Genomic DNA, 16864 nt, shown 5'->3' on the forward strand with positions numbered 1-16864 from the left:
ATTTTCATCCCAGCAGCACAGCCATTGGCGTCTTAATGTAGAAGAGACAGACAGTGAACAGAGGGCTCAGAAGAGCAGCCCCATGGATGTGTGCTTTCTGCACCATAGCTCTATACAGAGCAGATACCCACAGTAGCACTTCCTGCAACTCCAGACCTTGGTTGACACTGTCTCCATCACTTGCCCATTCTGTCAGCCAACCTTTGCTGAGTACCTGCTATGGATTTCTGCTGGGAGCTCAGGTCCATCCCTCTCTTGACTTCTGGATGGGTTCTTATTGTGGTGCGCAGAGTATGGTGGCTGTCATTACGTTTGATCCTGAGCTATAGGTGGATTGCTCTTGTGTTTTAGAAGAGCTGGCACACAGGCTCCGTCCTTTGCATATATGCCTTCAGCACTGCTGCTTAGTAAAGCCCGTTTCCTTTTCCACCCCTGTTGGGGCTGAACCATGATGGCACCTTCCCTTCAAAGCTGTTGGGAAGCTTAACTTACCTCATCCATGCCAAGCACAATACCTCAGTGTGTGGAAGTCAGTGTGATTGGCACTGTAGTGACTTAGAATCTGTGCAGGCGTCCCCCTTTCTCCTTTCGGGGTATCTTCCAGGAGAAACTGCTCACTCGGTAAGCTGAAGGGCGTATACTTATCAGGCATGCTGTAGGGGAAGGAAAGAGCTGACAATCTAGCTTCCCCTCATTGTCAGGGCCGCTCCTCTGCACGTGCGACCCCGCTTAAGGATGTCTGAGTACAAGGAAGCCTCCTTGTCTTCTGGCCGCCCTGCAGTGACCCACAAAGTAGCCATTGAAGTCAAGGGACAGAGCAACCAGGTTTTGTCCCACACAATGAAGTTGTCCTCCTTTGCTCCCCAACTGTAATCTCATCTGTCGGTTGGAAGATTTCCACTGAGCCTCTATAGCATCCACCTTGTAAGTCCATGGATAGAGCTAAGGGGCTCAGACAGGGAAGCCAGGACCCTAGGAGTCTCCAGAGTCCTCCAGTTCTAGCTAGGCTGTAGTCCTGGCTACAATTTACCTCCCCCAGCCCCCAGCCCTTTCACACCAATAAAGAATATAAAACCAGGAGAGAGAGCAGAGGTTATCTGCACTTTATAGTCAATGACAATAGCCAAGTGGGGACCAGTGAGGGGAACACCAGTTGATGCCCGACTCCTGGTCCCAGTTTGGTCTTGAACCCTGTACCCCTCACGATCAAGCTTCCAATCTCACTATGCTGAATCCATGTTACTTGCGCAGACACACCAGATCAATTCTTCCCTTTGTGGACACTAATACCATAGTATATTTGGCTTTAGCTCCATGGACCTTGGATATCCTTGGACCATTCAGTCTATGGGCAGAGATGGCCAAGAGCACAGGACATCCTCTGCTTCCATTTCTAGCACCTTATTTCTTCCTCACAATGAAGGGCCGGTACCCAGTTCTCTATTCTAAACAGAGGGCATCAGCCCAGAGGGAGGATACCTGTCCACATCTGTCTGCTGATTTGCACCCAGAACTTGCCCAGAAAAACTGATACATTAATTATAAGACAGAGTTGAGCTGTGAGCATGCCATTTCCCCTGTATGCCAGTGACTGGCCATCTTGGTCCTCAAAGATCTTACAGTCTGAGTAAAGATAAAGGATCCAGACAGCCTCCATCATTCCTATTTAAGGGAAGAAGAGATAGCCATTGTTAAGCACCCAGCTATATATTAGGAGGCTGAGAGCTGATGGTTGAGAGCTGATGTAACTTCTTACAAAGCTAGAAATAGAAATAGTGCCTGTATACCATAGACTCTGGGCCCCTGGATCTCTAAGTTACCTGTAAGTGTTCTTAGTCCGTATGGATAGGACAGGGATAGCCCAAATCTGCCTCACCCAGGGCTATCCATTGTTTTAACTTCTTCTGAGAAGCAGTTATGGAGATCCACAGTGTGCGAGGCCCTGTGTAGACATCATGAGCATAGCCCTGAGCTCCTGAAAGTTTACACAGCTTTGCTGGGGACGTGACTGCGTCCGCAGTTACCTGGACTATTCAGACCACAGATGCAGTGTCAAGGAGTCTATCCAGCTGCGGTGAGCACATGGACTCATTCTCATGGGAATTAGAGCCAGCTTTGGAGGGCGGGAACATTGTGCTAGGGACAAAAACAGATCCTTTGGGAAGGCTGGAGACTGCGAGTTAAGAAAGAGAAACGTTTTCTATGGCAGGGTGACTGAGAGGTGTGGAGGTCCTTGGAGATCCTTGGCTGACAGATCACTAGGCTCCCCAATCACTAGGTTCCTCGAAACCCTATTGCAGACACTGCTGCATCCTGGTCCCAGACCAGCTCTCTTTCTGCTGTGTTTCCATCAGGAGAGCTTGAAGTGGCTCTGAGGCCAATGGAATGAAAGTAGTCGCCAGAGCTTTCCTCCTGGGTAGGCTGCTCCTGAGAGAAGCCCCGTGAGTGGTACAGTGGGAATCTGAAGAATCACGTCCTCCGAATGAGACCGATCACCTCCCCAGCTGGGAAAGCTGTGTGGCAGCGGGGAATGTCAGCCCTGCCATCCTTGTCTGGTCCCGTCCCTTAAAACCAGAGTATACACTCTGGCCTTACAGATCAAGCTAGAGACACTGCTATCAAGAGCACAGGTCAGGGGCTGGATGGTGAGACCAGAAAATGCCCTCCTCCCAAAGTCCAACCCGCAGAGCTATCAGGGGAAAAACAAAATAAGACAAGCAAAGAAGAATCAGGGGCATCCCTGATGACCTTGTCAATAAGGGAAACGTCTGCCCGTGAGGGGAAGATGACCACAGGGACTTCCTACTGGACTGAAATCTGTCACAAGAGATAGCCCAGCTGCAGGGTAGCCCAGGAAGGGTTTGGGATGGAGCAGGACTCACTTTCATGTGGCTTGGGAGAGGGACAATTAAAGTGTAAGGAACAACTGGCATCTCAGGGTTGTATGGTCAGGAATGAGCGGTCCAAGTGGTAAGGCAACAGCTGGGGATAGAAGAATTGATGAGCAAGTGAGACACACACACACACACACACACACACACACAGTGTGCCCTGTGTCCACTTTAAAAGCATCCAGCACTGACTAAGCCATGAGCAAGAAGAGAACGTGTTTGAATAAATGTGAATACTTGATTTTCATAGTCAAGGGCGACGCTAAGGTCCATTCCTAGGGCCATCCCAACCAGAGAACTTTTCTTTAGGTCTACAGTATGAGAGAAATAGCGGCTTCGCAATGGTCTGGAGCTTAGTGAAAATCCAGTATAAATTAAACAAAAATGTATTAAAGAAACAGGTTTACGTATAGTAAGGAATAAAAAGAGCAAGAATGATCCATTTGAAGCTTTAAACTGTTCTGATTTACTATCATTGTGTGCATTGGTGTGGGTGTGCACATATATCACAGAGGTGTGGGTGTGCACATATATCACAGAACACGTACAGCAGTCACAGTTGCTTCTTCCTTCCACAATGGGTCCGGGATGGATCTCACATCACCAGGATTGCATCATAAGCCATCTGGCTGGGCCTGCTGATGTTTGGTCTCCTCCTACACTCTTTCTGGATCTAGCCACTCTGAGTAACCTTCTTCAGCCCCACCTCTGGTCTAAAGCATCATGCCTTCACGTCTGCTCCTCAGTGCACTTCCTGTTTAAATGATGTCTTTTGAGTGGATGCAGCTTCTGAGCTGTTTGCTCTTTCCCATCAGAGAGTGGGCGTCCTTAGCCCAACTTACTGCTGCATCTTCAGCAAGATCCCATCAGGATCTCGGTACCTTGTGAGCCTCAGACACTCGTTGCCCACGTAGGTCAGAACACCGCTAGTTCTGGATTAAGGAACTGCCTTTCAGCCGTCTCGTACCCCCACCAAACCCGCCAGTGCTAATACTGAGCTTGTCCCTGTGGGTTCCCAGCCAAGCCTAGTCCAAAGCTGTCTCCTCTCTAATTTTTAGCATTAGAAGCACCAGAAAGAGCTTGCTGTCAAGGATGCTGCACTGGCCATGGGTGTCAGGTCTTGGTGTGACCTTTGATCACTGGATGGCTTTCTGCCCATCTAAAACAGCTCTCTTACTGAACCTTCTGAGCAACCTTTCAGATTACTTGACTTGTATTCTCCTGCACAAGGAGTCCTGGGTGATGGGACGGCAGGGAACAGGGTGGGGGTGGGGGGACAGGTGGCTACCTCAGAATGAAACACAGTTGAACATTTAGATGGGGGGGAAGTTAAGTTGCAATGAGTTGTTCTTTGGTCTCCTGAGAATGTTCTGGACACAGCCTAGGAGCTGAGAAAGTAGTTGTCTGCTTGACATGGGATAGCCACATTCTAGATTTGTGGGGATTCTCAGGAAGGTTGTGGATGGAAATACTATAAATAAATAAGTACATATGTACATGCATATATACATACCTTGGGCTGAAGGTTTTCCTGACCCAGGTGTTCTATGGATAGTTGGAGCGTTCTTGGACCAGGAAATCAATGTACATTATAGTCCAGTCCTTTATCTTAATCTTCATAATTCTCTGAGGTAGGCCTTCAGTACATCCCCCTCCCTAGCTGACGGTAACAGAAGGATGAGTGAAGTATGTCTCTATCCAGGTACCCATGGTAAGAGGCACAGATGATGTTAAACTAGACTTGACTCTAGATCCCCATTCAGGTAGTCCCAAATCAGTACTGAGGAAAACCCTTGCTCCACTACTCCTCATGAACATGCTTGAAGCCACCTGAGTCCATGCTGGTTGTGGAGTCCATTGTCCTTGGGTAGCCCAATGCCATGCATCTTATCCCATCATTTAGACCTTTTTCTGGTGGCCTCTGACTAGCCAGCTTTGACTTACCAGGGCAGAAACAAGATGGCCACCATCATGTTCCTTCATGATGAGCGTTAGCAGTGAATCCTTCCATAATAGGGTATACCTTCTACTGAGCATGTCTGGTGAGTATATAGCTCAGGCAGGTGCTTCCTTTTGTGGGGACCCTCTACCTCAGGAATTCTGATAACTGCTAGTTTGTGTGATAAGCTGCTCAGCAGGCTATGCTCACAAGGAGCCAAGCTGGGAGCACCTTGACCTCTTTTGTTGCCCCCCCCCACACTCCCACTCCCACTCCCACACCTATCTGTGGCTGTAAACAAAGGCATTTGGCCTCCTGGGGCCTGTGGATTTCTTTGAGAAAGACAGGCTCTCCTGCATCTCATTCATTATTCACAATGGCAGCTGCATTGTGACTGACTGGCATTCCCTCTGGCAGCCAGAGTCTGAATTCTTGTCCTCTCCTCAGCTTACCTTAGGTTCTTCCTCAGACCTAAGGCTTGCTCTCTACCACAGACATCATTCTGTTAGGGACCAAACCTCAGGACACCCATGCATCAGCTCCACCCAGAGACCGCTCTTTGGCTGCAGAACAGAACCGTGGCTGCCTATGGCCCCACAGTTCCTGGGCTCTTTCTGCTTTGCTGAGTCATTGCTGTCCCTTTTGATCAAGGCACGCTTCCAGGACCTTTGTGGATGCTGCATGTCCTCAAAGTCGGGGGCACCTATGTCTGAGAGCCACCAGAACCATCCTGAACCCAACTGGACTGCATCCTGGAAGACATAGGACTCTTATTAGCCTTGGGCTCATCCCCTAAAGGAGGTCTGAGGCCTCTTGGTCTGATTTGGTCTTTGACCCAGAATTGTAGGCCTCCTTGCAGGGCCCTGTCCCACACAGACACCTTCTCCACACTCACCAGTTGCATGTGACTTTCCATGCTATATAATACAGAACCAACCTTCTGCCATTAACCAGATAGTTCTTGACTCCTGTTCTTTGCAAGGATGCCTCTGCCTAGTGTTTGCTTTATTTAGAAATTAGTAAGTTGAAAAGGTCATTTGTATCTGAAATTACCCAATGAACTCTGCTGGCATGGCTGCCATGGACACCGTGAGGTTAGCCACTACACCTAAAGTTGCACCATGTTGAATTAGTTAGAACTTTTTTGGCTGCACAGAACAGAAAACCAGTTCAAAATGATTTAAAGGTAGAAGAATATTCCAGCTCTTGACTCAAAGGAATGCCTCATAGTCACAGCAAAGAAGAGGGGAAAGGGAAGATCTTCATCCTTATTTTACACAACAGGCAGACAAGAGCTGCATGAGATTACCGTTCTGTGGTATCCATTGGCTTAGCAATTGCCAAAACCCTGGCAGCCTAAAAGGTGTGTGCAGTATCTTGTGTTCTGTTGTATGCAAGGAATATCCTTAAGGAATCAAAGTTGGTGGCAAAATAAGAGGGGATTCTTGTCTTAGGAGATCTGTATAAGTCAGCTTTCTGAGGCTATAACAAATACTCAAAAACAACCAGCTTACAAAGAGAAAAGGTTTGTTTGGGCTGACAGTTTTTGTCATTTTGGTCTGTGATTGCACTGTGCTCATGGCCTCTGGTTGTCGTGAGGCAACATAACTTGGATAGCAGGACTTTCTTATACGTGTAGAATGTTTTCTTCCTACTTACAGATCGGACACAGGGAAGGAGAAAGATAACAGACCTGTGGGAAAAATCGGCTGTAGTGATTCCAGTGAATCCATATCCATGCTCAGTGGACATTTACCTAACAACCAGGTGGAGAAGAGAGAAAATATAGGGTCCCACTCTCCCCTTTAGAGCCTTGCCCTCAAAGACCTATGACCTCCTGTTAGGCCCCTTCCTCTTAAAAGGTTCTACCACCTCCCAGTTGCACCAAACTGTGACCAAAAACTTTAATGTCCCTTCAGAGGACATTCCAGATCTAGATGACAACAGTGTCTAAAGATGTCTTGCTTATATAAAGGACCCAGCTCGAGAACCAGGCCCAGACTGCCTGAGGACCTGTTAGGCCATGGGTTCTTACCAAGGTACTATCAGGAATGCAATAATCACATGCAATTTCAGGAAGATTCCAGGCTCCACGGAAACCTGACCAGAATCTGTCAGTTTTGCACCTCATGTAGGAAAGTGTTCCACACTTACTGCAGAGCTGCCGTGCCCTGCGGAGCTGCCGTGCCCTGAGGTGGTGGGCGGAGCAGGTTCATGCTTCAGGGTGCACGGGAGGAACAAGATGGCAGGAGCGGCTACAGAACTCGGAGTAGCCTCTAGGTCTCATCCCTCCCTGCTTTTATCTGTGTTTTTATATTGAAACTTCAGCTAAGGTATTGTTTTAAAGGGTTTCCACTGATTAAAAAAAATAAATTATGAGAAAATTGCCAATGTAAACATCGCAAGCAGGCCTTCCCCTCCATCTTTCTCTCTGAAGCATGTCGGTCTCTCTAAATAGCTGCACAGTCTAGAGATTCCAGGAATTTTAGAAACATTACCTGTTTATTTCTGTTTGGACGTGACCCACACATCCTGCCCATGTGGAGGCAGACCTTGATAGGGTAACTTCTTAGAAGCTATGGAAAAACATAACTCCCAGCAGGAGGAAGCCTCTCTCCTCAGTGGAGCAGTGCTGAGAGCAGTCTGGCCCTTTGAGTTCCCAAATGCTTTAAGGTCCCTTTGGAATGCTAGATCTCTGGCTAGAGCTGGGGATGTACCCCATCTGAGATGCCTGGAGATGGTAGGTGCTCCCCAACCCCACAGGATGTGTCCTGGCTCCCTGGGGCTCGTATTCCCTCATTTTCCCAGAAGGCATAGGAGAGCTGGTCTACTTGACGCTTCTGTGCCGAACACTCATAAGCCCTCCCGACATGCCACCCAAGTGTGCTGATAAGGAAGCTCTTAGCTCCCATGTCTGCTATAGACGTTCGTGGAAGGAATGGAGAGGCAATGTACAAAGTCGTGGACAAGTGGAGAAACTGGTTTTCTGACTACCAAGCACCATAGGCAGATAGATGTATCCATGTTGGCAGAGAAGGGCTTACCTTCTCCGTATTATGTGCTCAGGAGTCAGGCTTGGGTACCGTGATGGTTTGTATAGGCTTGGCCCAGGGAGTGGCACTATTAGGAGGTGTGGCCCTATTGGGATAGGTGTGGCCTTGTTGGAGAAGATGTATCACTGCGGGTGTGGGCTTTAAGACCCTCATTCTAGCTGCCTGGAAATCAGTCTTCCACTAGCGTCTTTAGATGAAGATGCAGAACTTTTAGCTCCTCCTGCCCCATGCCTGCCTGGACGCTGCCATGCTCCTGCCTTGATGATAATGGACTGAACCTCTGAACCTGTAAGCCAGCCCCAATTAAATGTTGTATTTATAAGACTTGCTTTGGTCATGGTGTCTGTTCACAGCAGTAAAACCCTAACTAAGACAGGTACCTTCTGGCTCAGCACCTTTGTCATTCCCTCTGTCTACCCTAGGATACCCAGGCTTCATTTTTTAGGCCCATCATCTTCATGACCCCTCTGCTCCCTAATCAATGTATTCATTTAGGACCTGGTCCTGTATTGTCTGGGAGACATACCAGGAACAAGACGTCCTTGTATATGTGTAATGCTTTCTTCTTTAAGAGCTGATATTCAGTGAGAGAAAATACTAATCGGCCTTGAAGGAGTCCTGGGGGATAACTACCGGATCCACATCCACGGTCAACAGCCAGAAGTCAAAGGTCAACAGGCAGAAGTCAAAGGTCAACAGGCAGAAGTCAAAGATCCAGGAACGGGGCCTTGTACTGTCAGCCTGTAATGGCAGCTGTGCAGGGAGATAAGCAAGAGGGAATTCAAGTTTTAGACCAGCCTGGGCTACATAACAAGGCCAACCTGGGTAACTTATTGAGACCCAATCTCAAAATAAAAAGGGATTGGGATGGACCCCAATGGTAGAGGCCTTGCCTTGGGATCAGTACTCACTACTGAAAATTAATTAATTAGCTATTTAATTTGAAAAGCTCGTGGGAATGCTTTGAAAATAAATCTCCCTGAGGGTTAAGCAAGCACTGCGATCCATGAAACAACCTTTGAGCTCTGTGAATGAGACACTTCTAAACTCCCTGGGGGCAGATGGGAAGGGAGTGGGAACAGCAGCAGCTGTGCACACATACACACCTGCCACATGTGTGCACTCGACACACGTGTACATACACACACACACACATCTCTGAGGTGAAAGGGCAGGCAATGATGGAGTAATGTGAACTCAGAGCTTCACCTTTGTCAGGTAACTGACTAGGGACTAGGGTGCACCGAGCCCCACAGACCCCGCCTTGAGCTAGGCAAGGTAGAGAACAAGGGTGTGTGGCCCTAGCTGAGGCCCAGCAGCTCCTCTCCTGATGAGTATTTCCACCACCTCCCCTGCAGAGCCCTTGTTTAATAGAGCAGCTTCAATCAGCGCCAGCCCTTGCTCCCCCATTCCCTCTTGCCTTTTTCTTTCTCAACAAATGTTTCAACACCATCCGCCATGTGTCGGGCTGCATTCCATGCTACAGCGCCAGTCATCGAGACAGTCTTCCACTGTCCTCTTGCGATTCACGTCTGATGGTACTTTCTAATTAAACTGGAGTTGAGATGTGTCATATGCAGAAGGGCTCTGGGTTGACGGGCTCCCATCTCCGTAGCCCAGCCTGGCATGGTGAGAGGAGCAGGTGTGGAGAAGCAGGGTCATGGCTCAGGAGAAGGGCTGGGGCTTCAGTGTGGGGTTTGCATGGGAGGTTAGGGGTGTAGATGTGAATTTTCTAGAGCTGCCAGGACAAGTGACCAAAGCTGAGAAGTGTGGTCTCACAGAGCCATCAAGATGTCTGAGCCCTAGGGAGAATCTTTTCTCACCTCTTCCCAGCTCCCTGGGCTCTGGAGTCCCTGGCCTGCCTTGGTTTGTAGCTGCCTCTCCAAAGGCACAGCTTCCACCTCCCCCGACTTCCTCCCTCTGTCTAACGTCTCTGTGTCTAAAGTCTTTTCTTTTAAGGACATCGGTTGTGGGTTACGGGCCCAACATAATCTTGTGTGGCCTCATCCTACCCTGAGTGCATCTGCAAAGACTACTTCTAAATAAGGCCACATCTGTGGGTACTCAGGATAAAGATTCCAATACATGTTCTGAGGGACACAGTTCTGCCCAGTGTGGTGTGAAGTCTGGATAGACACAGTCAAGTTCAGGTTCCCTCCTCGGTGACATCCTTCCTCTGGACTCTGCAGTACCCAGCATGCATTCGCTTCCTTATCTGTGTTCACTTCGCCAATCTAGGAAGGACCAGGACTTGCTTTAATCCATCCTGCTTTTCCTCACCTGCTGCACGGATATACAGGCCTTCGATGTTTCTTGAAGGAAGACCAAGAATGGAAGGATGGATAGATAGATGGTGTCTTGGTTGGGGTTTCCATTGCTCTGCCCCTGCATCCTCACCTACAGATACTTACTTAGTTTCCTCATAGTCACCGGTCCAGAGCATGGCGCTTGCTCCAGCCTGGGCTGGCTCACTCCCTGGGGCTAAAGTGCTGGATCCTTCATCCCCTGAGACACCCTCCACAGTAGGTGTTCTAGTTTGATTTCTGTTGCCGTAATAAACACCGTGACAAATGGCAACTCACAGAGTCAAGAGTTCCAGCTTATAGTTTTAGGAAATAATCCCTCTTTGAGAGAAGTCAGGATAGAAACTGAAGCAGAGGACATAGGGGAACAGTGCTCACTGGTTTGCTAACCAGCCAGTTCTCTGCTAGCTCTCGGCCCAAACCCACCCATCGAGAGATGGTGCTGCCCGCTGTGGCCTGGGCCTTCCCACACCAGTCATCAGCCAAGAGTTGCTTAGGTCATTCTCCTGGAGGCCGTTCTTTATTTGAGGTCACCACTTCCCAGGTGAATAGGTCGGGCCAAGTTGACAATAAAAACCAACCAGCATACTGGGTGTGTGATTTCCCCCCATCAAGCCTACCCCAGAATGGGCTGGTTTTAAAGAACATGTTTTTGTGACCACAACAGTAATGAGCTATCACTTAGACTTAGACTAACCTCCAGCATGAGGACATGCATGTTTGTAAAGATGCGTGTGCATGTCTCACATGCCCTCAGCCAGCACTGGGTGCACAGGGATTCTCTGTCCTCCCTCCCTCCCTCCATGTCTCTCCTCAGGAAGTTCTGTTTCTGTGAGCTGCTTGTCTCCAAAGCTCCACACAGGTTAAGGTCCATGAGGTCATGAGACATTAGGAGACTGTATCCAGGTCTCAAAGCCAAAGGGAAGATGGTGTCCCGGAGAGGAGTGGAGGAAGAATAGGCACTTAATGGTAGTCTAGGTCCAAGGTAACACATCAGAGGCGCATTCACAACAATCTGGCTGTGTGCATAGTCCCCTGGGAGACCTGAAGGCCGAGATTGTTGAGGCCTTGCTGGAGATATGTTGAGCAGGCTGTTAGCACCAAGCCCATAGGTGCTCTCAAGGGTGCCCTGACAGCCTGCAGGTCTCAGTCTCCACTAGGAGATTTTTTTCTGAAAAGCAGGTGCATCTCTGGCTCTGAAGCCAGAACCGCGCCACCCCCACCCCACCCCCGCCCCGAGCAAGCCATCAGAACAACAACCAATGCTTTTTCCAGACTCCTCACTGGAGTTACTTCTGTCCTTGGGCACTCTGTCTAGGACATGACACTCTCCCAAGCTTATCTCAGTGGTCACAGTTCAGGTCAGCTGTTCCCAGAGGTGAAATAGCCGAGGGAGACTTTTAATGGGGGATGGATGGTCGCCTAGGTATGAGTAAAAGGGTAACTTCCCACTGCTGCTGCCTGTGTGGGGAGAGACCCGGGTACATATTAGATTCCAGAACTCTGAGGTGGAGCTGAAGAGACTGGCACCTCCTGGGCTCATGTTATGCCAAGCACTGTGGGCAGTGCCATCTGTCAACCCAGAGCTGAGATCCTGGTCTGATGCCAGCTCAGGACCAGCTTGGGAAGGAGTCTCAGCTTCCTGACCATTGTCTATTGGAAGCACACCCAGTGTGTTCCTACAGTGACCTGGAGAGGCTTAGAGTAAGGCGGGAGGGAGGGAGGGAGGGAGGGAGGGTGGAGAGAGAAGGAGAAGGAGCCCCGCCAGAACCTGGTCAGGGTGGGAGACAGGAAGTGAGAGAGGAAGACTTGGTGTTTTTCCTTATTTGTGTTTTATATTAAAGAAAACAAATAATATCCTTTGAAACACCCCATTAAACAAAGCATATCCTGAAGGTCCCAGAGGCCCATTGTGGCTGCCTGGAGCCTGGAATCCATTCACACATTTTTGGCTAGATTGTTGGAGGCTAGAAAGACCGGAGAGGGAGGGAAGGACCATCATTAAAATAGTTCAAAATGGCTTTTGCTCCCTGGACTCAATAGAAGTCTGTGCCAAATAACCATAACTCCAAGATCCCATGTCTGCCTGGTTCAGTGTCCTCCCGTCACCTCTCTGGGAAACTCCATCAAACTGGCCAATCTGAGTGTAGCCAGGGGCACCAGTGTCTTCCACCTTGCCCCATGAAGGAAGACCGAAGGAAGCCCTCCCTCGAGAGTCCCAGTGAAGGGAGCTGCAGCCCACAGAACTGCTCTCTCTCACCTACTGCTTGGCTTCTGTGGGCCTTGACCTCTCTCTTGCCATCTCCAGGATTCCTGGATTTAAGGCTCCTTTCTTACCTTGTTCATATAGGTCTCTCCGGTATCCCAGGCCCCAGTAAGGAGCCCTCCCCCAGACATCCAAGATCCCCCTAGATCTCACCACTGCACTCCAGCTGCCCAAGATGGAAGGACAGGGCTCCTGGTCATGTCCCCAACGTGGACACATTTACATGTCCAGTGTGCAGACCAGCTTCTGCAAATAAGCCTGCCTGAGTATTTGGTGAAGACTGACGTTAGAAGGAGGTCTCTCCTCAACCCTGATGTCAGTCCATAATTCTTATCATCGTAAGGACAGTGTGCAAAACCACCCTTAGAATTTTCCCCAGGCCCTCCCTTGGAGTCTAGAAGATAGTCAGCTCTGTGCATGTTTCACTAAATACTTCCAAGGTAAAGGAATTGCTTGGGGGATTTGGCTGTAGGATCAGGAGCCAGCCTGTGCTCAAGGCTTGGGCTCAGCACAGTCTTCTACAGTCTTCTCAATGGCCTATGGTAGAAGGTGATGGCGTGTCTAACTAGAGATTGGAAAAAGAATCTGTCCCCTTCCTGGGGCTATTGTTTATGTGCTCAACCCTCTGCATGACAGAGGAACACTCAGCTCTCTGACTTAGGACTCCACAGGAAGGACCCCCCCCCCCCCCGGTCTGTTTTCATAGAATCTGTCCTTAAAGAATCCCTAAAGAAAAGGATGGGAAGGTGTTGGTGGCCTTGGCTTGGCTACCCTTCTCTGCAAAACCTTGGTCTACACATCCAGCCTTAGCCTGAGCAACAACATACTTGAGAGCTTGAACATGATGAGTTCTGAGGTCTCCCTCTGGTTCCCCTATTCTCTGAGTCCAGACTCTTAAGCATCCTCTCTTGGGAGGGATTCGTTTGTTTTAATGATTTCCATTTTCTGGTGTGATTCAATGGTCAGAATCTGGCCTCTCGTGTCCTTTACTGGGTGTTGTCGCGGTAAATGTGGCGTTGGATACACTCTGCTCGTTTGTAGAAGTGATTCATGCCCTCTCTTTTTCCATGCCACAGGGCTACCATCCGATGCCCCATGAAGTAGAGATTGCACATACCAAGAAGTTGTTCCGAAGGAGGAGAAACGACCGAAGGTAAGAAAGGCTTGTGACTTGTGACAGCTGTCACTTTTTCCTGGGCCAGCTGCTGGGCACGGTCGCGCTGGTCTAGGCTGCGATGGGACTTTGACCTGCCAATGAGATGCTCACCCTTGAGGTGACTGTTGAGAGTGCAATGGCTTGGTGGTGTGGAATCTGCATGTCTGTGCTTGGCCCAGGAACTAAGTCCCTTCGGAAGACCAGCAGAGGGCCACCAGCTCCACTCCCTCCTGGGACTGAGGATTGCTCAGGATTTGCTCTCTTTCTATAAACCAAAGCTGCAGCATGCTCAAGGAACAGAGCCCTCGGGCTGCATGTTCAGAGGCATGGCCTCCAGGAGGCTCCCCAAGTTCACAGATTCAAAGGTATTCCTCGTTCTGGTTTTCCATCCCTGGGAACTGTCCTGTGAATTAGCCACACTTTGCAGTGACCCTCACGGTCCAGAGTAGTAACCAGAGGACAGGAAAAGCAGGACGAGGTGGCTCGTGCTGGAGCAAGCAGCCAAGATGGAGCATCCTAGAAATGCCATGTGTGTGGTCTACAAAGCATTCATTCTTATGTGAAAAGGTCTTCTTGATATAGTTCAAAGGAAAAAGTCCAGATGCAGAATCATAATGCGCGCAGCCATTTGTGCTAAAGGGGAGTGGGATTTTTTTATTTTTTATTTTTTGCTTGAATGTGCAAAAAAATATTTCAGGATGGAAATCTTTAAAAGAAAGAATAAAAAGGCTTATGCCTGAGGAATTAAAATGAGGTGTTTACCTATAGGGGGTTTATTCTTAGACAAAGGTGATAGCTTGTGGCTTCACCTTTAGTACACAGAATATGTTCTGTAAGAGACAAGAAACATGCCGGGTGGTGGTGGCGCACGCCTTTAATCCCAGCACTTGGGAATCAGAGGCAGGTGGATTTCTGAGTTCGAGGCCAGTTTGGTCTACAGAGTGAGTTCCAGGACAGCCAGGGCTATACAGAGAAACCCTGTCTCAAAGAAACAAACAAAACAAATCAAAATAAACAAAACAAAAAGAAACAGCCAGCCGCCACCCTGCACTCAGAACCCTGGAAGCACCTACCCTGGGTGCTGCATGACCACAGCTGGAGCTGCCAACCTGGGCCTCTGACCCCCACTCTGCATGGAAATCCTGAACTGGGAAGTAGGAGGTGGGCAGAAGATGGACACCCAGAATGCCCGTCATCCAGTAGTAGATTTTCTACTTCTGAAAACGTTCTCACGGGGAAATGAGTGTCCAGCTAACTAGGAGGCAGTCTGTCCTGACTGAGGACTGGGAACCAATAGGCATCAGAAGAGAAAACTGAATCAGGAGAGCTGGGCTGACCCCTGCCCCTCCCCTGACCAGGGTGCAGTTGATGTCTGCCCTTTGCCTCCTCTCTACTGTGCCACATTACACAGAACAATTCTCGGGTTCTGGGTTCTGAGCACATGGAAGAAATGGGGAGCACCCCTCAAAGGAGAAACGTTGCTTACAAAGGCCAGGAAGGTGTCAGAGAGAGCAGAAGGCTTTCCGTCCTTCCTCCCCAGTGTGTGTCCCAGAGATGCCAAGACACTCCAAGCTGACTGATGAGAAGGTTTCTCTGGGCCAAGGCACTGGCATCCAGGCCAGCCCACATGTCACTTTTTGAGCCAGGTCACCATTCTGCACAGGAGTCTCCTAGACGGGGCTGGCCTCCGGAAATGACATGACCCGGGAATGTCGGGAGGGAGTGTGCACGGCATGCCTGGGGAGGACCAGGAGCTGGACCCCCACTTATGCACACTCATGGTGGGGAACGCTCTGGGTAGGTCACTGCACCTCACAAAGGATGTGGACCGGGCCAGCATCCAAAGAGAAGCAATAAAGTTGATTAAAGGGACAGGAATTATGTCCTGGGAGGAAGGCTGGAGGGCTGGGGGCAGGGTAGAGAAAAGAGCATCCGCACACTGAAACCCATGAAAGATTTACGTGGAAGCACCAGTGGCGGCTGCCTGTGTTTACACAGAGGGAACATCTTGGCCACTGGAGTCAGACTGCAGCTCAGGGTAGCAGACACACACAGCTGAGGTATGTGACAGACAAGCAACCGGTCAGAAATATAACACAGTCCGTTTATCACTGGGGGAGGAGGGAGTGTCCTGCTATAGAGTACCCATAAGGTAGAGATTTTCAGTAGAAAGCAGGTAACAATGCAGCTGAAAGATGTTATTATATAAACGCTGGGGAATTCCTGAGTCTTTCTTGGGAACCGTGGTGATTCGGGCATTCACAGACAGGCTATCTGTGAATTACCAAAAGTCAACCCCAGCTCTCCCAACAGATGACCCTCCATAGCCGCCTCGTTAGGCACCAAACCTGTATACTTAACACTAGCATTTAAAGCCTAAACCATACTGAGAAGGTATCATGGGAAGATGACCAGAATCAACGATGGTAACCTAGGAACACAGCCAGCATCCCTATAATACCTCAGATCTTACCGTTTGTCATGAGAAGGGAAGCGGCAAGCCACATCCTGCTGGTATCCCTGTGACTCACCTCGGAATGCCTACAGGAGTCTTTGGTCTTCTGTCTCCCTACAGAGTGACTGGAATTGGGTCTGATAACTACAGACACCGTGACAAATTGCTGTACCTAGAACTGAGTGGTACCTTCTGACCAGAGCAGGCATTCTCAAAACTGGGACCTAGCATGCTCCTCCGCCCAGCGGCCTGCCACCCATCCTAACCCTGCACAGCTCTGGGTGTTTGCTGGGCTTCTCCCCCGTGGTTCAATTTGGAGGCATTAGGTAGCTAAATCATGTAGCAGTGTAGCCATGTGGTTGGAAATAAGGGCTGGATAGGGTGAGTCGCTTCAGCTTTTAAAGGTGTGTACATGTGTGTTCACGTATGTGCATACCCATGTGTGTGTATACACATGTGTGCCCATAAAGGCCAGAGACATCAGCTCCCTCTAGAGCCAGAGTTACAGACAGTGGTGACGGTGACCTTCCCACCATGGGTGCTGGGAACTGAACTCCAGGTCCTCTGTAAGAGTCCGTCGGTGCTTTTAACTGCTGAGCCCTGAGCCGTCTCTCTATCTCGCAACCCGCCCCCCAAGGTACTTCAGTTCTTGAAAACTGTGTTTTCTTTCATAAAATGTGTCCAGTACTTGAGAGGTTTGCACAGGCTCATTCTTATAAAGCACCCGAGTGGTCTTTGCAGCAGTGTGCTCGGCAGGGGAGCTGTAACGGGCGCAGAAGGTATTTCTCCTGTCTTCGAAGT

The 16864-nt window shown here is 49.4% G+C and overlaps 1 protein-coding gene across 1 annotated transcript in view; it reads left to right on the forward strand.

Moving 5' to 3' along the window:
* The window catches only part of Ctif (cap binding complex dependent translation initiation factor), a 266617-nt gene that overhangs the window by 124072 nt on the left and 125681 nt on the right, over positions 1 to 16864 (forward strand). The window contains 1 exon segment of the mRNA XM_052155712.1: positions 13529 to 13605. Within this exon segment, the coding sequence (XP_052011672.1) occupies positions 13529 to 13605 (77 nt within the window).

The sequence above is a fragment of the Apodemus sylvaticus genome, chromosome 13, assembly GCF_947179515.1.
Source record: "Apodemus sylvaticus chromosome 13, mApoSyl1.1, whole genome shotgun sequence".
Taxonomy (NCBI): Eukaryota; Metazoa; Chordata; class Mammalia; order Rodentia; family Muridae; genus Apodemus; species Apodemus sylvaticus.